General features: G+C 51.5%; 3 protein-coding genes and 1 long non-coding RNA gene across 5 annotated transcripts; 1 reads left to right on the top strand and 3 right to left on the bottom strand.

Annotated features, from left to right (window-relative positions):
* Nucleotides 1-13: 13 nt before the first annotated feature.
* On the bottom strand, nt 14-14,015 carry RASIP1 (Ras interacting protein 1). Of its 2 annotated transcripts, none has more exons than XM_066271622.1 (12): nt 13,890-14,015; nt 13,522-13,662; nt 12,300-12,985; nt 10,592-10,947; nt 5,462-6,115; nt 4,720-4,757; nt 4,336-4,487; nt 4,114-4,229; nt 2,687-2,930; nt 2,304-2,476; nt 948-1,095; nt 14-412 (listed from the first exon to the last, which is right to left on the bottom strand). In XM_066271622.1, exons 2-12 carry the CDS (start codon nt 13,656-13,658, stop codon nt 213-215), a joined length of 2,904 nt encoding a protein of 967 aa, XP_066127719.1. In that variant the 5' UTR covers nt 13,659-13,662; nt 13,890-14,015; the 3' UTR covers nt 14-212. The 2 variants fall into 2 exon arrangements, with proteins under 2 accessions (XP_066127719.1, XP_066127720.1); XM_066271623.1 differs by having other exon boundaries at nt 4,114-4,217.
* On the top strand, nt 397-1,707 carry LOC136332202 (uncharacterized). The gene is made up of 3 exons (XR_010730604.1): nt 397-535; nt 960-1,111; nt 1,306-1,707. It is a non-coding gene; the product is annotated as an uncharacterized lncRNA (long non-coding RNA).
* A 277-nt stretch (nt 14,016-14,292) lies between the features above and the next one.
* On the bottom strand, nt 14,293-17,716 carry IZUMO1 (izumo sperm-oocyte fusion 1). The gene is made up of 9 exons (XM_066271619.1): nt 17,342-17,716; nt 16,912-16,986; nt 16,481-16,567; nt 16,200-16,220; nt 15,838-15,918; nt 15,550-15,650; nt 15,194-15,347; nt 14,645-14,876; nt 14,293-14,428 (listed from the first exon to the last, which is right to left on the bottom strand). Exons 1-9 carry the CDS (start codon nt 17,673-17,675, stop codon nt 14,293-14,295), a joined length of 1,221 nt encoding a protein of 406 aa, XP_066127716.1. The 5' UTR covers nt 17,676-17,716.
* A 1,207-nt stretch (nt 17,717-18,923) lies between these two features.
* FUT1 (fucosyltransferase 1 (H blood group)) lies at nt 18,924-22,416 on the bottom strand. The gene is given in 4 exon segments (XM_066271621.1): nt 18,924-20,479; nt 20,481-21,019; nt 21,022-21,342; nt 21,899-22,416. Coding segments are annotated over 4 exon segments (1,134 nt in total). The 5' UTR covers nt 21,921-22,416; the 3' UTR covers nt 18,924-20,227.
* Between the last annotated feature and the right edge of the window lie 825 nt (nt 22,417-23,241).

Raw genomic sequence — 23,241 nt, 5'->3', positions numbered from 1 at the left:
GAGGCGTTGCCAATACCACAGATACGTTTATTGCTCCTGGCACTCAAAACCCAAGCCCTCTACCCACCGTCCCATCTACGATCCCAAAATTCAAATTCCCAGCATTCCAAGCGGGAAAGGAACTACAACTCCCAGAAAGTTCTGCGCTCCGGAGGGCTTCAGTGATAAGCCGACGAATTTTCAAGGTTCGCGCGCTGGTTTGCTATTGGTTTTCAAGGAGGCGTAGTCACAGGAGGTCCGTGGCGGTGATTGGCCGGCAGTTCCTGCTGCTCAAGATCCCAGAGGAGGCGGCGGAGTCGGCGCAGTTCACGGTGCAGGGCATCGTCAGTCACCGGCCCCGTGAGGCGCAGGCGCGAGCTGCCCAAGGGCAGGATGAGGGGAGGATGGGAGGAGAAGCTTTCGAAGATGTCCCCTGTGAGACCGAAAACAAAAAATTAAATTCTGAAAATGAGGATAAGGCAGAAGTGTCAGAGCCAAGGCTGCGACACGTCCAGAAAAAGGAAAAACTTCAACCCCTAGCAACTCCTGGAGCGGGGTACGTTCAAAAGCAACCTGTGGAGTCCTCAAGCATCATGGGAGTTGTAGTTCACACTTTGAAAGGCCACTGTTGCCTGTGAACTTGGGCGATATAGTTGGGTTGGGTTCTTGGGTCCATGAAGAAGGAAGGGCTAAGAACTTAGTTTTACAGATTCCTTCTAGTAGAGGGCTTGGAGCCAGGACTCCTAGATGAAGGGGAGGGTGATTTGTGAAGGAAAAGAAACTGGGGACTTGAACTCCTGTGTCTTGGTGAAGAGGGGAAAGAAGTTCAGCACTTATTCTGGGGGAGGAGAAGGCTAGTGGCCCAAAATCCTGAGTTAGAAGGAGGAAGGGGCTGGGGATATGGATTCCTAGGTCCTGAGGACAGAAGAAAGCTGACAGCCTCAATGTCGGTCCCCATTTCTCCTCACCTGTGTCCACAGCATCTCGTTCTGCAGGAACAGGGTCCCAAGCAGGTGGCGGCCCACGGCCAGGACCCAGCTGGTAGTGGCTGAGCAGATGGTGGAGCTGAGCAGGGGTCAGCGTTGGGTGGTCAGTTCGCAGGCTGTTCCATGAAGCCTGGTGGGAAGATGAGGTGAGAAGTCTCTGGTCAAATGGAGCAGCTGAGAAGTCCTAAATGGAAAGCCCTTCATAAAGGGGATGGAGGTAGTGGGGTCTACTGGTGTCTGTGCAATGTCTTTTGTGCACTGTGAAGCCTGGTTGTCACCGAAGTGATGGTTGAGAAGGGTGTGCTCTGCTTTTTTTTTTTTTTAATGTGATTTGCTGCAGAATAAATGAAGACAGGAGTAGACAGGACTGGAAAAGAAATGAAATTAACCATTCACTCAGTATTGAAGCTAGCGATGTGTACTTGGAGATACATCATTCAACTGTGACTACTTTTTGTATGTTTGAAAATTTCTAGCTGGCATCAGAATCAGCAGTGTGGTTAAAACCAGAGACTCTGGACCCAGATTACCTGGATTCAAAAACTCCAGCTTAGTGACATGTTACCTTCTAGCAAGTCACTATGCCTTACTCTCCTCATCTGTAAACTGGGGGAGATTAGTAACTACCCACTAGGGTTGTTATAAGGATTCAATATGTCAAAATTATAAAGCACCTAGAACACTGCCTGGTGCTTATGAAATATTCTGTAAAACTTTGGCAAATAAAAATAAATAAATGAAATCAAATGACCTAACCCACCTGATTCTCAATTTCCTTGTCTGAGATAAGATTGTCCATTAATAACCTACTTCATGGGGCTTAGTCAGCATTCAACTAGAAGTGCTAAATAGTGCCTGGCATGCAGTTTATGTTTAATGAATTTTTTTTTAATATTTTTTATTTATTCATTTTAGAGAGGGGAGAAAAGGAGAAAAAAAGGAGGGAGGAGCAGAAAGCATGAACTCCCCTATGTGCCTTGACCAGGCAAGCCTAGGGTTTCAAACCAGCGACCTTAGTATTCCAGATCAATGCTTTATCCACTGCGCCACCACGGGTCAAGCAATGAATGTTTTAACTATCACATTCCTCTCATACCAGCCTTCCTAAATCAGGATGTCTGAGGGAGAGGGCCCTGGAAACTATTATTAGTAAGTCCCACTGGGATTCAAATGCAACCCAGTTTGGACATTTGTTGAACGCTTCCTCCTAGCTTCCAAAGCACCATCCATGGTGTCTGAGCTGGGACTGGGGATAACATGGAGTCCAAGTGAAGACCCAAGGGTAGGATGAATACAGAAGATGACTAAGAAGTCTTAGGAAAAGGGGTCAGGAATCACCTTAAGCAGGGAGGTACGGGGCACACAGAGCAGGTTCACAGCCATGGAGAGTTTCCGGAAGAACTCAGTGGCGATGTCCCCCAGCCCAGCCCCCTGAAGCCAGTCCAAGACAAGGTCCAGGTTGGTCCGGATTTGGACAGCTCGAGACCATTGATAGAAAGGTCGGCCTTGACCTGTGGGGAAAGGATATGAGCAGTAATGGGTTCATGGACCTGCCCTCTGACTCCCAGACCCTTCCTATCCTTCAGCTTGGAACCTGGAGCTTGCTTTCCAGAGTCCCCAAAGGTTTAAGCCTTAGCCTGTGATGAGTCTGACTGGACGTGGATCTCAGTAGCTCCTGTCTGTGCCTCCTCACCTGAGGCTATTCCCAATCTGACTCTCACCTCGTTCCATCAGTGAGTTGAGAAGGGATGCATTGGAGAAGAAGAACAAGTAGCCAAAAGTCTGAGACACAAGGTCCGGGTGCAGCTCGCACTGGCTTGTCAGTTCCAGAGCTGCCTGGAACACGCCTAGGGTAGGTCTCAAACCTGGAGGCATGGCCTCCAACTCAGCACCAGGTCCCGGAAGCTCTGCCCCACCTGTGAAAGGGTTACTATCCAGGAGAGCGGGCAGTGTTGAATACAGAGTCTGAGGAGATAAAGAGATGCAAACAAGTGATCAGACTACAATTCCCTAGAAGCGTTAGGGTAGTAGCACATGGAGATACTGGGAAGTTCCACCAAAGGTTTCTGGGAATTGTAGTGCATTCTGCCTTCAAAACCCTAAAGGTCTCCAAGAGCAAATTCCTACTTTCCAGTTGAGTTTCTAGCATTCATCAGGCCTGGGACACCTCAAATCTTAAGAAAGGCTTTGCAGAAGCTTTTTGGGTATTTTAAGACCACCTCTGGTGCCTTACAGGACTTAGAGTTCCTCAACAGAGACAGCTCAAGAAGGACAAAGGATACTGAACAAAGAGGCCTCCTTCAGTCAACGAATTATTTATCCAGAATTCCCGAAGGAAAGAAAAGAATGGAGAGTCAGGAAGTGGGAGTGGGGTGGCAGTTAGCCAGTGGAAAGTGAGATCAGGCCAAGGACAGGAAATGAGGTCAGAGCCAGAAAAGAAATAAAACCACACCTGGCAGGGATGTACAGGAAGTGAAGCCTTGATGGAAAGGGATTCACAAATCAAGGCTCCTCAAGGAACACAGACTATCTGTCTCAAAAGATCCCCTTTCATTTTAAAGATAGGGAATCAGGCCCACCACAAACCCAGATACCCTGATCATTCTAAAAAGTAATATTAAGGTCAAGGGTGGTGGCGAGGAACTCGGGCAGCAAGCAGGTCCTGTAGGATGGGCACTCCAGGAAGAAAAAGGTCTGTAACTCAGAAAAGGGAGTGAATTCATAGGTACAGAAAGTGAGATCAGCAAACACAGGAAGTGAGGACTGGTTAAAGAGGACTTTTGGTTTAAATGACAGTGGCTAACACTATTTCACCTATCTATATTTATATACCTGTATATCTATTTATCTATCTATCTATGAACTCATCTGTGACTGAAAAGTGGACTTAGGAAAAGGGAGCTTGAGAAAGTGATAATGGTGATATAACCAGGTAGGGAGATTGCTGCAGAGACAGGGAGAGAAGCCAGGAAGGCAGGAAGTGATGTAGGCTCAAACAGGTAGTGGTATCAGAATAGCAAAATGAGAAGTGATGTCAAAGAAGCAGGAAATCTTGTGAGGTCAAGTAGGAAATGACATCAGAGCAACATGATGTAGTTCAAACAGGAAGTTATTTTATGCCAAACAGGAAGCAAGGGTCAAGGCCAACCTTGGTGAGGTAGTAGACAGACTGCTGGAAGGTACACATGATGACCTCATCCAGGAGGACCATAGCTTCGTCACATAGTTCCAAGTCATTGCAGAGCTGTGGGTCTGAGGATAGGCCTGGGGGTAAGAGGGAGAACCAGAGGCTGGCAGATAGGAGCCCAGGACCCCAGGTTCAGGAAATGGCAGGGCACTTGGGCAGGCCTAGATCTGGACCTGAGCTCACCCTCCTGGTCAGCCTCTTTCTCCATCTCCAGCACCTTCTCCTGCACAAAGCTCAGCAGTTCTGTAGTGTTCGCCATCCACAGCATGAGTGGCCGCAGCTCCACGGACACAGCCTCAGGAGTCAGAGGCTCCTCAGGGACCCCCTCAGGGTGGCTAGGGAAGGAGGATGGGACCTGTGATCCTTGCCCAACCCCACCATCGTGTCCAAACCCCAAGATCTGAGTCTAAGTGCAGATTGAGTCTAACCCTCATTTCATAGTTGGAAAAGTTGAGTCTCGGGAAAGAGCAGGAACTTACACTATGACATTCATGGAGTGAACAAAACTGACTGCAAATCCCAACCCCTGCATCCCTCTAGAATGCTTCTTCCCAGAATTTCTCTTACTTCTCTGGCTGACGGTCTCCAATTTCCTTAATCTTTTCCTGTGAAACAGTAAGATTAGAATCAAAATGAGGGCGATCGGGGAGACAGACCTATGGGTTAATACCCTGGTTTTACTGGAAGTACCTTACAAAGCCTCTCCCCACTTTTCAAATGGACTCTAACTCTCAAGCTTCAAAATGGTCTTTCTTCTTATCTTTTAAAACACACACTTCTATGATTATGAATGGTTTATTCTCTCGGGCCTACTTCTCAAGTACAGTTTCTTCTTCCCCTAAGAAACTTCCTGAATCTTCTAATAGGCCTGAGCTTATTAATATATAATCCCCTTTTCCCCACAGCTTCTCCCTAGCACTTGAGGTTTGTTCTCCCTCAACCCTAGGAATGGTATCGCCCACTACTGCTCCAAGCCTCTAGTAGGCTTCCTGCCTCACTTCTCACAATGGTCTCTTCCACCTTTTCATAGGATGGGATCTCTTCGTCCCTCCCCACATCTCCATCTCCCAGAGTGGTTTCTTCCATTATCCCACAGCTGTAAAGGTAGACGGATACTGCACTGGATGAATCTACAACTCCCAGCATCCCTTGGGCCCCTTGCTTTATTATAGCCCAAGCCCCTCCTGAGGCACCATGGGAGATGTAGTTTCGTTCTGCCCAACTACAACGCTTGGGTGGAAAGTGGCAAGAGGAGGCTGAGGAAGACCTGGGGTTGTCAGAAAGGCTGGGTAGTGTTTGGATCGCTCACCCAGACTGCCTCTTTGATAAGACGGGCCAGGCGGCCTAGCAGGCGCGGCAGGTGGCCCAGCTCCAGCTCGCGGGCTGAATGCTGCACGCACAGCGCTAGCAGCGTAGCAGGCCCAAGCGGCGGCAGTTCCCCGGCGCCACCTGCGGCAGTGCGCACGATCTCGCCCAGCAGCGCCTCTTCCTCGCGCGGCCTGAAGCGCAGCACAGGCTCGCGGCCATCCAGGTAGGCGGCCAGCGCCTCGCCGCGCTCCTGCAGGCCGCGGCCACACAGGCGGCAAGAGAAGGCCCAGCCTGGACCCGGAGGCGCGGCCCCAGGGCGCGCCGGCAGCCAGGATGGCCGCGCGGGCCCCGAGCCCCCAATGCGGGGGTCCTTGTACATGAACAGGAAGTGCTCGCCCAGCCCCAGCAGGTCGCCGGGGTGCAGCTCGGCCTCCCGCAGTAGGAGGCACCCGTTGTGCGTGACCGGAGCTCCCCGAGATGGTCGCACCATGGCAGGGGGCTCAGGGCCTGCGCGCACTGTGCAGTGACGTGGCAGGATGTCTGGGGCGTTGAGAAATGTGTCCACATAAGGGGCTGGGGACCCGCCACGGGCCGAGGAGTTCCCACCACGGCCGAACACGTGCTGTTCCCGGGTCATCACATAGACCACGAAGTCCTGGAGGGAAAGTGAAGATGTAGTGAAGAACTGTTCCAAGATGATTGGATGCTTCCAAAGAGATCTCTTTACAACAATGGCAATCGACTTTCCCATCAACCACCTCCCTGGCAGGAGCAATTCCAAGATCTCCTGGAATCCCAAAGTACAATTACCCCCACCTTCTGGGAGTGGACCCTTCCAAAGCTCTTCCTATGATGGAGTGTACCGTAACACTCCGCCCAAAGACCTGATACTTGCAAGAAAGCCCCTTCTTGACATGGGCTCTACCATTCCCTTCCCTCAAAAAATGGATACTTCCCAGATATTTCTCCAGTAGATTCTCCCATCATTTTTTTTTTTTTTTTAAGATTCTCCCATCTTCTCACCACCACTGAATGGACTCTTTCAAAGCAGTTCCTACAGTGGACTGTCCCATAACATCCAGCTCAGAGAATGGATACTTCCCAGGACATCACACCCCCAATTACTAAAATAGACTATCCCATTACCTTCCCCCTCAAAAAAAGAAAAAGAAAGAAAGAAAGAAAGAAAGAAAGAAAGAAAGAAAGAAAGAAAGAAAGAAAGAAAAGAAAGAAAGGAAAGAAAGAAAAGAGCATCCCTATTTCCTTACCCCTGGCCCCACTTACCCATCATCCCACTCCCCATGATGGAAGCTTCCAAAGACATTTCCCTTCTTTTTCTTAATTTATTATTTTTTTTAAGTGAGAGGAGGGGAGTTAGTGAGACAGACTCCTGCAAGCATCCCAACCCAGATCCAACTGGCAACACCATCTGGGGCTGATGCTTGAATTAATTGAACTATTTTTTAGCACATGGGCTGATGCTCAGATTAACCTAGCTATACTCAGTGCCTGGGGCCAAGTCTTGAACCAATCAAACTACTGGCTGTGTGAGGGGAAGAGGGAGGGGCAGAGAAGCAGATGGTTGCTTTTCATGTGCCCTGACTGAGAATCGAACTCAGGACATCCATACACCAGGCGGACACTCTAGCCATTGAGCCAACTGGCCAGGGCCTGACATTTCCCCTTTCAAAAATACTTTCTCTCAATATTCCCAAAGCAAGGAACAGTACCTTTAAAGAGACTCCCACTTTGAACAAAGGTTTCTTCCATTATCTCCACCTTATATATGTACACTTCCAAGGAGACCCCCTTTCTGTAATGGACTCTCATTTTTTCCCACCCTATGATGGACTTGCTTCCAAGGAGGCATGAACCTACAATGGAGTCACCTATTACCCCTGCTCCCATGATGAATGTTTCCAAAGATATTCTCCCTTCCATGAATGGATGCTCTCAATATTCCCATCCAAAAAAGGATATCTTCAAGGCCATCTCCATATACTGGCACTTCTAGTAACCCCACCTTATTTTATTAATGGTTGTTTTCAAGGAGACCTTTTCTTACATTTTTTATTTATTGATTTGGGAAAGAGAGAGAAAGAGAAACAGGGACATGATTTGTTCTTGTATGTGCCCTGACTGGGGATTGAACTGGCAACCTCTGTGCTTCCAGACTATGCTCTAACCAACCAAACCATCCAGCCAGGGTGAGGAGACCTTTTTATAATGGTGTGTCCCATTTCAGCCACCAAATGAAGAAGTGCAGTGCAGAAGACCCCTTCCTAAAAATGACTCTCCCATCTCCGTCCCATAAAAATGAAAAAGTTCAGTCTAACACCCTTCATAGAATAGACCTTTCTGTTCTCCATTCATGTCTGAGAGGATAGTCATTCTGATATTCATATATCCTTTTTCTACACTGAATTCTCCCATTATCTATACCCCACGGATGGACTTTTCTTTTTTCTTTTTAAATATTCTTTTTTATTTTTTATTTCTTTTTTACAGAGAGAGAGAGACAGACAGGGACAGACAGAGAGGAACGGAGAGAGATGAGAAGCGTCAATCGTCAGTTTTTCCATTGTGGCACTTTAGTTGTTCATTGACTGCTTTCTCATATGTGCCTTGACTGTGGGGCTACAGCAGACCGAGTAACCCCTTGCTCAAGCCATTGACCTTGGGTGCAAGCTGGTGAGCTATTTTTTTTTTTTCAAACCAGATGAGCCCATGCTCAAGCTGGCGACCTTGGGGTCTCGAACCTGGGTCTTCCGCATCCCAGTCTGACACTCTATCCACTGCGCCACCGCCTGGCCAGGCCAGATGGACTTTTCTAAAGAGACCCCTTTCTACAATGGGTTTGCTCATCTGCCTCTCTAGAAAAATGGACACTTTCATTCTGACCACTTTCTAAAGGTAGAATCTCCCATTTTCCACCCCTAAAGGGATGGAATGATCTGAAATATATGAACCCCTCTTTCTAAAATGGGCTCTCCTCTTCCTGAAACCAAGAAGGGATGCTTCCACAGTACATACAATGAACTCTCAGGCCACAGTGACGATGAATAGAGCAAATAAATCCCTTTCTATAATAAATTCAGCTCTCCTGTTCTTAATGAATGGACACTTCCAAAAAAGCTTCTTTCTTTTTTTATTAAGTGAGAGTTGGGGAGGCAGAAAGACAGATTCCTGCATGCGCCTGGACCAGGATCCATCTGGCAAGCCCTCTATCAGAGTGATGCTCTGCCCATTTGGGGCCACTGTTGCTCGGCAACCAAGCTACTTTAGCACCTGAGGCAAGGCCATCCTCAGCACCCAGGGCCAACTTTGTTCGAACCATGAGCTATGGCTGCGGGAGAGGGAGAGAGACAGAGAGAAAGGGGAGGGGTGGAGAGGCAGATGGTCACTTCTCCTGTGTGCTCTGAATAGTAATTGAATCCGGGACTTCCACACACAGGGCCGATGCTCTACGGCTAAGCCAACCTGCCAGAGCTGCCCCTTTCTTCCTTCCTTCCTCCTTTCCTTCCTTCCTTCCTTCCTTCATTTATTTCTTTTTTTTAGAGAGAGAGAGAGGCAGGGAGAGAGACAGGAACATTGAGCTGCTCCTGTATGTACTCTGATCAGGGAATCAAACTGGCAATTTTTGCACTCCAGAACGATGTTCCAAACCAAGCTATCAGGTCATGAAACGCCTCTTTTTTACAAAGGAATTTCTCATGAATTTCACCCAAAAGAATGGACGTTTCCAATAGTTCTTCCTCTTCCCATAACAGATCTTGTCCTTTAATACCCAAATAGATCCTTTCAATTTGACTATGTTCCCAAAACAGACCCTCCTTTTTCCAACCTTGTCTGGAGGAATGGGCTGTTGTAATATATGCAAACCTCTTCCTATAATGAATTTGCTCCATCCTGTTACCTCAAAAAAGAAATGAATTTTTTTCTGCACAAGTTCTTTCCTGAAGAATTTTAACCTCTCACCCATATACACAGCCAAGCCACCAACCAAATTGGATCTTTCTCTCTAATAGTAAAAATGGAACTGCTCAGTTAGCTCCAGCACCTTCTGGAGTGGACTTTTCCATTGATCACAATGGTGCCTGTTGAGCTTGGTGGTACCACTGTTACCCGAAAGCAAACACCATAAGGATGATTCTCCTAATCATCGCACAAATATATGAGTTATTTCCTCTAATATGTTACAGTTCTATGAATGAAATACTTCCCACTGACCCCCAACTGCTAGTCCTTTCTCCCTCTCCGCTCTCTAACATTCAGACAAGATCTATTGCCATCCAGATATGTAAAATAGAAGAATCAGTACCACCTGACCCCATCACAATGGTCAAATCATTCCAATATAAACCACCTATTAAAAAAGGATTAGTTCATTCCTCCCTAGAAGATACAGGTTTACCCAAAAGACAGACTCTTCCATTACCCCCCTTCAAGAAATAGACACTTTTGTCTGACTGGTGGTGGCACAGTGGTTCAGCAGCAGCCCAGGACGCTGAGGGTCCCAGTTTGAAACCCCGAAGTCACCGGCTAGAGCACAGGCTCTTTGGCTTTAGTGCAGGTTTGCCAGCTTGAGTGTGAGGTTGCCAACTTGACCGTGGGATCATCGACTTGATCCCAAGGTCTTTGGCTTGAGCCCCAGGTCGCTGGCTTGAGCAAGGGGTCATAGACTCAGCTGGAACTCCCCGGTAGAGGCACATATGAGAAAGCAATCAATGAACAACTAAAGTTAAGCAACTACGAATTGATGCTTCTCATCTCTCTCGCCCCTCCCTTCTCTCTCTCTCTTTTTTTTTTTTTAAAAAAAGAAAGAAATAGACACTTTTAAGGAGATCTCCTTTCTACAATCGGCTTGCCTATTCTCTTGAGGAAGCCAGTGCTTTCCCTCAACTTTGAAAGAAACGAACTATTCCCTACATGTCCTGGGATCTTTCTCAGCCGTCTCTCTTCCACTATTCATACTATCCTCTTTGACAATATCACCTGCCTTGTTGGGGCCACACCTTCCAGCATACCTGAGTCTACTGCAATCCAATGAATTCCGGGGTTGTAGTTTTCAAACCCTTTAACCAAAGGGTGGGGAGAAGAGGGCCTTCTTCATAGGAAAGGCTATACTTACCTGGGCGTCCTGGTAGCCCTGAAGCAGCAGGAAGTAGGGCCGGTTGCTGGGGGCCTGGATAAGGCACTGAGTCAACTGATCGAAGTCTCCAGGGTCTGTAGGTCCGATTTGGGCGTCAGCTGCCCCTGGGGCCATGCTAAGTGCCTGCTGCCTGCGCTCCTGCTGCCGCCTCCGCCTACCCTGCAGGCTGAGCTCTGACACGCTGCGCCGCAGAGACAGATTTTCCGAGCGCTCCTTGCCCGCTGACCCAGCCTGGGGCCCTGATCCCGACCCTGGGCCAGGGCTTGCCAGTGCCGCCCCACCAGACGCGGCCCGGGAACGGTTCTTCTGTGGCCTCCATAAGGCGGGGCCCGTGCCTGCAGAGACAAATGGAGAGAAATGAAACTAAAACTGGCAAAATGTGGGATAGATAAGCCAGAGATCCGGAGATTATCAAGAGACAGAATTGGCTACAGACAGATGAGGCTGCTTTCCACATTTAGATTTTTGCATATGCTGTTCCTTGTGCCCGGAACACACTTTCCACCTGACTCTTGAAGTTTCCAGCTCAGAAACTCATTCATTCATTCAACTATAATATTTTTATCACTTGTTATGTGCTGGGCATTGTTCTAGGCACTAGGGACTTTGCAGTGAACAGGGAAGACCCTGCCCCCAGGGAAACAGAACACCCTCCCTGACCTTCCAAGTTGAAGCAGAGAACGGCATCCTTGGGCACTTTGGCCTTTGTCTGGGCCCAGCCCAGCCCTGGCATACAGTAGGTGCCTAGTGGAAATGAGGTGAATGGGTGAACTGCTGATGTGTTTCTCACTAGGCTGTATAATCTCGGAAGGAGAGAATTTCACCTGTCAATGCTCCCACTGTATTTCCCCGGGGGTACTAAATAATGTGTGATCCAGAGTAGGTACCTAATGAATGCTTTTTGAAGGGGGAAAAAAAGACAACGATGTTTATAATTGCCATTCCTTATTAAGCAACTAATGTGCCTAACACTGTGTTAAAACTCTATATACACTATCTCATTGAATTTTCACATAGCATTTTGCTGAGTTTAACTGGCTAAGAATAGATTGGAATCTCAGCTTGAGTTCAAAGTCCATGAGTTTAACTGCCACATCACTCTATCTCCCAAAATGGGACTCAGAAACAGAAAAGAGATTACAGGGCTCCTATGAGCCTGGCCCCACCCCTGCCAGGTTCTACCCAATGGCACCACCTCCTGTTCCAGGCCCGGTCTTTCCGAAGACCAGGTCAACAGGTAGGCATAACCTTCCCTGGTGTTCACTCTCAAGCCCCAGCTCACAGACTTCGCAGCCAGCCCAGAGCTGCTTAAAGCCACCTGCTCCAAGGTACGCCCCTCTCACACTACTACTCATCCGCCAGGACCAACGCCTCTTGATCCAGGCTACTCTTTTTCAGGCCTTGCCCCAGCATCACAGGCCCCGCCCATAGACGCTGCACTTACCCCAAGGGCTCTGGCTTACCCCATCTGGCAGACCCAGGTCCGGCCCCAGCCCTTACCTCCACTTGACCAGGTGCTAGAGTCCCTCCCGGTTTACAGTCCACCGCCTCCCTCCAGCCCTGCAGGCCCCGCCTCACCATGGCCCCGCCCCCAGCCTCAGCCCCTCACTCCTCCGGCCCCGCCTCCATGTCACACCCATCCTGGTCCCGCAAGCCCCACCCCCAACAGTCTTGCGGGCCGGCTCACCTTCGCTGTCCGAAGCCCCAAAAGCCTCCTGCTCCAGGCGACGAGCTTCTTCGCGGCAACGCAGCTCAAAACGCCGCGCCCAGCCCGGCCGCGCCCGCCACAGTTCCTGCACCAGCAGCGGGCGCTCCGAGTCGCCCAAGACGCGTAGGTGCTCCGCCCGCCACTCGCCGTTGCCCACGCTGCCCGCCGCTGGCCTGCCCAGCGCGTCGCACAGGGCGAAGGCGTCCACGCAGCTGCTCTCGCCCGGGCCGCCGCTGGGGCTGCCGGCCAGCCCATAGCGCTCCAGCGCCTCGGCCACCAGCTCGCGTGCCGTGGAGCGCGCGGTGGCCAGCACACTCTTGTAGTTAGCGCCCGACGCCAGCCCGGCGCCGAAGATCTTGAGGACCCCCGGGGGTGCAGTGGCGCGAGCGGCCAGTGGGGGCTCGGGGGCCACGCCCGCCGCCAGGTCAGGCAGCTTCTTCTCGCTGGCCCAGCGCTGCGCGCTCCCCGGGGTCCCGGGACCTCCAACGCCGCCAGATCCCGTGGCTCCAGTGCTCGTACCCCGAAAGAGCTGGGAGATGCGCTTGGCGCGACTCCCTGAGGCTCCCCCGGCCGCCTTGACCGCACCTACTCGCCGCAGCTCCACGTGCGGCGGCGGTGGCGGTAGCGGCTCGCTGCTACGGCTCCCCGTGTCTGAAGAGGAAGACCTGGGAGCCCGCCGGGGAGCAGAGATGTGGAAGAGAGAGACCAAGAAAGACAGGCAGAGATGGGCGAGTTAGAGAAGGAGGAAGGTGGACAAAGACCCAGATAGGGGGGAGGGGAGAGAACAGAGACCCAGAGACGAAGAGACAGAGTCCCATTGAGAGGGGACAGAGACCCACAGAAAGGTGAGAAGCATAGAGTGAATGGAGATGGGGGGTGGGCAGAGGCGGGAGGCAAGGAGAGAGATTAAATAAATAAATAAATGTGAGTCCCACAGAAGGACATTTCCAGAAGTGAGCAGAGTGGGGAGGAAAGAAGGTGAATCAAACCTATGATCCTTGTGAGTCCCCATCCCTGTGTCCACGGGCCTAAGTCCACCACCAGGGCCAGCACTTCCCCCATCCCGGCCCTATATCACTGCCAGCTCGCTTACCCACTCAAGGGTCCCTGGCATTGCCCAGTACAGGGATTGGGTCATACACAAGGACAGATAGAAAGCAGATGGGACAGGAGCAGGAGTTGCAAAGAGGAGAGCACTCACTTGACAGAGGCAGCGCTGGGCCAGCGCCGCCCCAGCTTGGCCAGCTGCTTCCTGGGAGAATTGATCCACAGGCCTACCGGGAGATGGAGCTTCCCAAAGCGGGGGCTCCCGCCCTCCTTCCGTTCACCAGATAGCATGGCCCTAAGGGAGGGTGGGCAAGGCCCCAACTCCTGAGGCTCTGAGTGGTTGGGATGGGTTGGAAGGGGGTCCGGACTCAGTCAGAGCAAGGAGGGGGCTCAGAGTCCTGAGTCTGGGTAGAAGAGAGGGATGGGAGCCTGGACTCCAGGATGTGAGGCGGGAAGTAGCTGAGGATTGACTCCCGGGTCTGAGGGAGAAGGGACCTGGACTCCTGGGTCCCCGGCTCTTACCCTGCTTCGGGTCCCAGCAGCACCCGGGGGGCCCTGGCTCCTCTGGCCTGGGTCCGTTCTTGACCCCACTGTTCCTGTTCAGCCTTTCCTCTGCCCCAGCTCCCAGCACTGGGTGGGGGACAGGAAAAGGCGAGAGGAAACCCGGCAGGAAGAGCGGGGAGGGGGCGTCCTGTGAGGGGACCGGGCCTGGGGGAGGAGATCTGGGTAGGGCTGGCTCTGCCCCACTTCTTGATTCTGAAATTACATCGCAGCCAGTTGGTCCCTGCCAGGACCCAGGGGGCCCGATTTCCAGCCCCTCCTCCCTTAGACAAAAGACCATCACCAGACTGCTCCTCTTGGGGAGACCAAAAGTTCGGATCAGTATGGAGGAATAAAACAGATACTTAGACAACCAGATAAATCTTTATTGGCTTCTTGATTTTTTGGCCTTTTTCTCTGGAACCTGGGAGCTCTGAGCAGCTTTCTTGCCCCTGCTGATCCAGGACTTTATGGACTCTATGAAGAATCGAGGATTCTTCTCGGACCAATAGCAAAGTATACTGGGAGAGTGAGGAAGGCAAATAGCAGAACCAGATCAGATCACAGCCTTCCTATATTTGTTCTTATTCTAGGAATTATTCAAGCTTTCTGCTCTTAGGTAAGCCCCAACCTGTTTTCTAAGCCCCATCCCCAGTGGAAGGCCAGCTATCAGACCCACTCTGCACTTAAGTCCCACCCTTCACTCCAAGCCCTATCTTTCTCAACGGGAAGCTCACAAGATGACAATGCTGGCTATCAGCACCACAAAGCCCCAGGTTAGCACTCCAACCAGGAGTCTTCTTGTTGTCTTCTCCACAGTTGGAGACTGTGATGGTGGAGACTGTGATGGTGGAGACTGGACGGTTGTAGATGAGTTGGTGGGAGCCCAAGTCAGTTCATCCGTGGCCATCTCACCCGGGTTAGGGATGTATGATGACTCTGTCTCCTCCACGATTCTTTTAGGCAACACTGATAGAAGAGGAGGAAGGAATAGTCCTGGGAAGGCACAAAGGCCCCACACAGCCGAAGCAAGCTCTCCCTGCTCCAACTCGCCTCAGAACCCAAGCCCACCAGGAGACAATCACACCCCCCCCCAATTGCGTGTAACCGGAACACACTCAGAGGGGAATCTTGTGGCAGTAGCCAGGGCAGGAAATCACACCCTTCTGGCCTGAAACCACACCCCCGGCAGGAAGTTATTCTCCCATAGGTCATATCCCTGAAGCAGACCGCCCCCAACCTCAGGACCCTGAATCCCATACTTCTCTCGATTCCCCAGCACTGACCTGTGACATGAAATAGGATGATCGTGGCTGGACTGGATTTCACGGTGTTCAGCTGGCAGCGATAGGTGCCCGCATCCTCCGGCTCTACCATGGTCTTGGTCAGAGTAGGCTCTTTCCCTTTGGATACCAAGGTCTCAGCTTTGTCCTTCCAAACCTAGACCCAAGCTCAAGAAGTCACAGAGGCCTGGGGAATTCAGGGATTGGGGGAGTACAGGGTACAAGGTTCCCAGGGGTCAATAGCAGCCAAACGTGGTGGGTCATGGGTCATGGGAATTGTGGTGCAGGCCTGTGGACCCAGGGTTCACACAGGCCTGATGGACTTGGAGTTCAAGGGTACCGAAGTTGGAAGGCCCCACCCTGTAAAAGTTGTAATCGGTCAGGCCTTGAGAGGCTCGATGCCAGTTGAGTTCACAGTCCAGGATCATGTCTTCCATTTCATGGACCTTGACTCTGCGCTCTGGGGATAGAGGATCGCTATGGGATGCTCCTTTATGACTCTTGACCCTCCCTTAACCCCCTTCCACTCTGTCAGCCCACTCTTTTCTCTTCAGCTGACTGTAGTCTCTGCCTGCTCTATATTCAATCACTCCCCTGGCTCCGCCCCTTTTGCGCCAACACCTCCTAACGGGACCCAGCTCTCTTACCCCCACAAGTCAAGGACTTCCGACAAGCGTGAACCTCCTTCTTGCAGTTACTGCACCAGATCAGAGTCTGCAACATCATACCTGAAGGAGCAGGGTCAAGATCATAGTCGCCCACTAAGAGGCGGGGCTAAAAGGAAAGGGTAGGTTGGGGCTAGAGGGTAGCCCTGTAGGAAGCCAGGATCTAACCAGGAAAGAGTGCTCCCCAAGATGGTTTTGGCACAGAAGAAATACTGGAGACCCAGAAACCTCTCAGACATGGAAAATGAAGAAACACTGAGACCCAAAAAGGGGAGGAGAAAGGCTGAGTGTTCACAGTTGCAGGGATGAGGAAGAGAGGACCAGCTTTCATAATACTGACTCACCACATTTGTTGGGACAAAAAGCTGCATCGGAAGAGAAAAAAAAGAGAATCAGATTTTTAAATTAAAGGAAATGAGAGGGGGCAAAGAAAGAAGCTGGGGCTAGAGCTCCCGGGTTTGAGTGCAGAGGACCTGGGTGCCTGCTCCCCGCCTGGGGTCTGAGGAACAAGGGGGCTGGGAGAGCTGAAAGGCTGGACTTGGAAAAGCAATGAACTGGGGACAAGGACTCTTGCACTGTGGGAGGAGGGGGCTGGTTGGTGTTCATGACTCCCGTCTTCCCTCACCCTCTTTTTGGAACTGAGCAGCATATTTGGCAAAGGCGTCCTTTTGCAGGCTCAGCATCCAGAACAGCTCCTTCACGAAGAGCTCACCTGGGAAGAAGCAGGATGGAGCAGGGTGGTCTCCTCCCCTCCCCCCTTCCAGCTGTGAGGTATGTAAGTTTGCCTGCCTGCAGAGCCAGGCAGTCTGCTTTTCAGCCTTCTCAGGGAAGAACAGTGAAACTGAATGACCACGTAACATTGACTAAGGGACAGCTGGGATGAGAGCAGTGTATGGTCTCCATTTTAGAGATGACAAAGCTGCAAGGCCACACAGCTAAGAAGTGACAGAGCCAAGAATAGGACCTAGGCAGTCTGGCTCTAGTGCCTGACCTGCAGAGCAGGCATCATCAGCAATACCTTCTGGAGCCCCTCCTCTGCCCACTCTGAGCATTTACCTTTTACATCACTGTCCGTGATACGTTTCAGATCCTTCAGCAAACTCCAGGAAGCTTTTTCTAGTGTGGCCTCATCTGTGGGGAGAGATGGAACTCCAGATTCCAGTGTTACTGTCTCATTGGCTCACCTGTTCTTAGAAACTACAATACCCATGGGGTCACTGGGCAAGGATAGGCCTGGTTAAGGGATTATCCGCCCGTAGCTTTCTGGGAGTTGTAGTTTTATTGCATAAAAATAGCAGGATAAGGAGTAAGTACTGGAACAAAGTATTTGCTAGACCTGGGGAACCCCGAAATCTGTACCCATGTCTGCTCCATTCTCGAATCCCGGAGACTCTGTCCCAGCCCTTTCCCCTCTGCACCAAGCAGTTTTATCCCCAGGCCCCTCTTTTCCCAGGACCCAGGAGTCCAGGCTTCTCCCTGCCCTCACCAACGGCCCCCATATAGGAATCCTCGTCAAACGGTAGTTCTTTGAAATCTTGCACAGCCTGCGTTACCCTTTTCATCAGATTTTTGTGATGTTCAGCCACTAGATGGCCAGGCAGGTAATCCGTCTCAAGGGAGTTTAGCGCCTCCTTGACCTTTGTATCACATATAACACAACCCAGGGCAGGAAGCAGGCAGCTGGCCAGCGCCGCCACCAGGAGGGGAAGCCGCGGCCTCGTAGAGACCATAGTGCGCAATCCGCGCAGACCCGCGGGAGGAGTCTTCTCACGCCAAACCAAGAGGAGGTGAGCGCTAAACGAAGAGATGCCCGTCCCCATGATTATGGACCCCCAATTTGCAGGGCGCACACTTCTCGTTAGGAAACCGAGTCCCGATGCAGTCTACACAGCGGTGCTGGATCTTGACTCCAGTCTTGTACCCGCAAACACTAGGGTTCGCTGAAGAGCCGAGTCCAGGTTATGAGGGCTTTGAGAGGGCAGGACCGGGCCCGTCCTTCCACTCTATTTTCCCACTACTATAATTAAGGATTTTGTTAAGGGCAAGGGTGAGGTTGGTTGAAGGGTAGGGAAAGCATTTGACTGGAATCAACGTCACGGTTCACCCCTAAGGATACTACCACAACCTCAGCCTTCCAGCTTCTTACGGAAAACCCCAAATTCCCAGAAGATATTCCCTGTGGGGGTCCCGTGGCCCCACCCAGAAACCCAACTCTGAGTCTGATTGGACCTCAACAAAGGGAGTCCCAGCCTATCGCGACTTGATGTCATAGAGGCGGTCGATTTTTTAGACCAGAACTTCCCAGCATCTATCGAGAATGTTATATCTGCTCTAGCTTTCCAGAGACGGGGAAAGGAATTCTGGCCTTCAGCTTCCTCACTCCCTGAGCCCCAGGACGCAGGCTTTCCGCTAGATGCCCACTACCCAGCCATGAGTCTCGAATACACTAGAAGAGGTCCTGCCCAGCCCTGGGATTACGACTCCCAGAAGGCCCCAGGTCTCTCCCTAGCAGATTACCGCAGCCAACCCCATAGCATTATGGGGAATGTAGTTCAAGAATTATACTCAGCACCGATAACAGTACAGTATGGTGGTCACTAAAGGTAAAGAAGGAAGAAGAGGGTCGGAGAAGAGGGTCTGGAAAGGATAAATAGTGAGGGAAGGAGATCTGACTTGGGATGGTGAACTCAATACAATATATAGATAATGTATTATAAATTTATACACCTGAAACCTAAATAATTGTATTAACCCATGTCACCCCAATAAATTCAATTAAAAAAAAAAAGAATTAGCTCACTTCCTCCTCCACCTTCTCTCTCAGCCTCTGGGTCTGAATGTCAAGGTCCCAGAGTGAGGTCTGGGGACCAATACTGAAAGTCTGGGGAAAGGTATTGGGACTCAGAGACCACAAGTCGAGCAACAAGAGGCTGCCTGCTCTGAGCAGGGACAATACCCTAATACATGAGCCATAAGAGTCTCTAGAAGTTGTGCATTTTCCCTCCTAACACACACAGAGACAAACAAGACTCCAAAAAACCTACAAACTCAGGGGTTGGTGTTGTGGACTTTTAATTCATACTTCCCTCACCCCACCTACAGCAGCTGAATAGGAAATAATAGTCTCCCAAAACTCCCTGAGAAGACTAGAAAATGGGTTTAGGTTTTTAGACAATTCTGTGACAAACTATATACCATCACCCCCCTCAGAAAGCATGAAAGAGCTTCTGGAATCTGAGTCAAAATCCCATCCTCTTTAGCCTGACCTTGGCCAAGGGTATACTCCTGCTTGGGTATGAGGGCAGACCAGGTTCTGTGTACCCCAAATATTTCCACCCCTCACTTGCCCAAAATCAGATTTAGTCATTCTATGACTTCAGTGCAGACAATGTTTGGCAAGGGACACAATACCAACAACTTTCTACAAGCCCAGAGGGCACATTTATGCTAGCTGACTTCGGGAAAACCCATCCCATCTCCCCAGCAGCCTAGCCACAGAGGAAGAAATGTCCTTAATTGGGAGAGGCAACTCAAATGCAAAGCTGCCTGTCTTTGGCTGTTTTTGAGCTTAAAAAAAAAAAAGTCCCCTTAAATTTCTGGAAAGTCTTGCAGCCAGAAGCAGCAAGACTTCAGCAGCCATCCTCATCTTCACCTCCCAGGTTTTAGCCTATCTGCTGGGCAGAAAAGGTCTTTGTGGTTTCTTTCAGGGGCTGAGAGGTTAGAGAGACTTCCACTCTTCTCACAGACTGCCCCAGCTACACAGTTTCTCTTCCATCGATCTTTCTGGCAGTGGTGGTGTTGAGCTTCTGATTCTGCCTTTGTTCAACTCTTCACCAAAATTATCCAGAATTCCAAGACCCCCAACCCTCTGGAAGGGCCCTGCAGTGTTCTTCACAGGCATTAAGCTGGCCCTCTTTAGGGAAAATCCCCCATCTAGAAGCATTCCAGACACATAAAAGGGTAATTGACAAGTACTTGCTCTAGCACACCCACTAGTCCTGAGGACCCAAGAGAAGAGAAACATCTCTTCTAGAGAAGACCCAAATAGTCAACACTATAGCAGGGAAGTCCCTAATTCCTGGGTGGTGGGGGTGGGGGGGATCTAGAAGTACTTTGGATATGGCCTGGGAACTACAGGTGGCCACTGTGCCTTGTAGAACTGTCTGAGCCTCCCCAGACACTGCCAGTCATCATGAAAATATTTTCTGCTGGTTCTAGAATGTTTAGGTCATTGCTCGAAGCCTCTCTTTCTCTCAAAGTCTAGTCAGGTAAAATCACTCTAGAAATGGGTGCCCACCTGCTGCAGGACCACCACAGGCTTCTCCAGAAGCCGCAAGGCCTCTGAAGATGCCTAATGCTGGCCCTAGGCTGATCAGCCTATTAGGAAAAAACCCCATGGCAATTTCTGGAGTGGAGACAGGTCTGCATTTATGCCCACCCACTCAGGCAGGAAGGCAGCCTCGGGTTTGAAGATCTTGAGGAAGCTGGAGTTAGGCAAGGTGAAGTTGGCTAGGTAAACCGTGTCTCCACCAGCCAGAAAGGCGGCCCAGAAGCCAAAAGTGCCAATGGTCATGATGGTGTGGTTACACTGCATGAGCAGTGCAAAGTCACTCTCCTGTGAGCCCCTCCTGCCCATCGCCAGCAAAGATAACATCTCCCTGGGAAGTGTTAAGGTTTTCCCAGCACCATTCCATGCAGTTACTGGTAACCACAAAGATGGGGGTTTTATGCCTTGCCCGGAACCAGTCCATGGCCTGCTGGAGGTAGGCGCCATTACCCACCACACCCTTCCAGCGTTGGGGCATAACCTTCAGATAGTCCTCACAGAGCACATGGACACCCACGGAAGTGCGTGGGAGGTGCCCAATGCAGGGCAAGCGGAGCTGTCTCAGGAAACTTTGGGCTTTTTCCCGAAGGTGATCATGCAGGGTGAACTCACTCCGGATCTGTTCCCGGAGATGATGGAAGAAGGTCCAGGAGCAAGGGAAGCCAGTGAGTTTCAGGAAAAGATCCTCCAAGTGGACATACTCCTCCGACATCCAGTCGTGCAGGAGCAACTCCTGCCAAGGCCAGCGGCTGTCTACCTCGGGGGCCAGCACAGGCAGGGTGATGTGGCACACCGGGGCCAGGGCAGCGTGCATGGCGGGCTGGATGAAGGCCTGGGGCCGTTGAGCTGGGCCAGGGCTAATAGAGTAGCATACTGGCCCATCTGATTACCAAACCGGCCATCGGGGGAGATAGTCCAGGTTCCTAAGAGGGAGGCAGGGTGCTTGGGACAAAAAGAGGAGGTGCTGAGATTCATCGGAGTGCTTGACAGGCAGAATATGGCCACTGGGGCAGTCAGCAGCGGTTCATCTGCAAATAGGACCGAGAGGTCCAGCCCATTATGAAAGATGTCTTGATAGATGTGGAGGAAGAGGATTGTTGAGAAAACACAGATTAGCAGAAATGTCAGACAGAGGCGATGGCGGCTAAGGGTCCACATGGCTGCAGGGGACAAAAGGTGAGTTAGCAGAAGCTCAGAGCCTGGGGGAGACTGTCAGGGAGGGGCATCCCGAGGAATGAGGGGGCTAAGGGTTTGGACTCGAGATCTGAGGGGAAAAGGGATCAGTGTCCAGGATTCCTGGGTCTGAAGGGGGAGAAGCTGGAGGTTTGGAATTCAGGCAGAGGGGGATGTGAGATGGTGAAAATTGGTGGTTTCCAAGATAGCTGTGGTCCCGGGTCCAACACCTTGTCCCCACAGCTTGCAATCTCACTATCCCCACCTATAAGGCCCACTGAAGTTGGATTGCGTCCCACCAACTCCTTTCTCAGGTGTACAGGTGTGTGAGGGGCAGAATCCACCAGAGAAATGACAGGAAGGACAGGCCAAACAGACCGTGAGAGGCTGGAGGCCCAGGACTGATAAGAGATCTCGATTCCCTGATTCCCTTAGGAGTAGCAGGAGCTGGGAAATGGGTATGGAGGAGACTTCCCTCCTCAAAAGGGGTTAGAGGTTAGAAGTGTGATTCCTGGGTTTGGATTCTCCTCACTTCCCACTCACCTGAGTTCCTGGAGAGCGGCATATACACAGTCGGCTTAGTGCAGCCTGAGTGCACTTGTCCCCAAGAAGAGTCTACATCCGGCCGCCCCCGGAACGACGAGCTCCAGGTTCCCAGGCCCTGCAGTCCTCCCCTCCACGCCTCCTCCTTCAGAAGGCAACCAGAACCCCAGGAGGAAGGAGCGTGGGCGCAGTCCGCTAGTTCATAGCCTCCACCTTTCGCCGGCCTGGCAGGTGGCTGCGAGGCTGAGCCCCGCCCGTCCCCTGAGCCCAAGGCTAGGCTGGTAGTCTTCAAACCCAGCCCTCGGGGGACAGGCCCCTTCTCCTCGGCATTGGCCAACAGGAGGGCTGCGTCCCCGGCAGCCTACCTGGCCACCCAGGGGCCACTTCCTTCGGTGCACTTGGAGACGTGGCGCCCAGATGCCATGCTGGACCTGGGCGATCCAGTCCCTCAACCTCTCGCTCCCTCTCCCCTCTGGAGCCTGGGTTTGCCATCTCTCCCGTGTACCTGGATGCGTCCAGCCCGGCCTCGCCCCAGCCGCTTGAGGTGGGGCCGCACCCAAGTTCCGGCGGCGAGGAGAGCGTTCTCCTCCCGGGACCGCGTTCTCCCTGGGGGGATGGAGAACCTGTTGGCCAGGCTGCCCAGAAGCGGATGAAAAGCCTCCCCCAGCGCCCGGAATCCGACATGAAGGTGTCCTCGCGCCCACCAGAGGCCGCTGGCCCCCACATTGCCCTCCTGCCCCGGCTGTCCACCGACAAATCCGAGAGGCGCGGCCGCAGTCTCTCCCTCGGGGAGATCCTAGGGTCCGACGCCCAGCTGCTGCTTTCCAGACGGGCGCGCCCCGAGGGCAGTCTCTCCTGAGGACTGAAAGCCAGAGTGGAAGAGCTCTTTTTGCCTGTCTCAGAGGCCGGAGCTCAGAGCCCAGCGCAGGAACAAAAAAAGCCTATGCTCAACAATAGGAAAGAAGCTTCCATTGCTGAAGGTGCCGCCCACCTCACCCACTGGCCCCAGCAGTCTGACCACTGTCATTCAATGAACCGAAGACTCAGGAATTTGACTGACTCTCTAGATCAGTGGTCCCCAACCCCGGGGCCGCGGACCGGTACCGGTCCGTGGGCCATTTGGTACCGGTCCTCAGAAAAAGAATAAATAACTTACATTATTTCTGTTTTATTTATATTTAAGTCTAAACAATGTTTTATTTTTAAAAAATGACCAGATTCCCTCTGTTACATCCGTCTAAGACTCACTCTTGACACTTGTCTCGGTCACGTGATACATTTATCCCTCCCACCCAAAAGGCCGGTGGGTGAAAATGTTTTCTGACATTAAACCGGTCCGTGGC

Source organism: Saccopteryx bilineata, chromosome 3 (genome assembly GCF_036850765.1).
Source record: "Saccopteryx bilineata isolate mSacBil1 chromosome 3, mSacBil1_pri_phased_curated, whole genome shotgun sequence".
In the NCBI taxonomy this organism is placed as follows: Eukaryota; Metazoa; Chordata; class Mammalia; order Chiroptera; family Emballonuridae; genus Saccopteryx; species Saccopteryx bilineata.
This window is presented reverse-complemented; position numbering and strand designations above follow the sequence as displayed.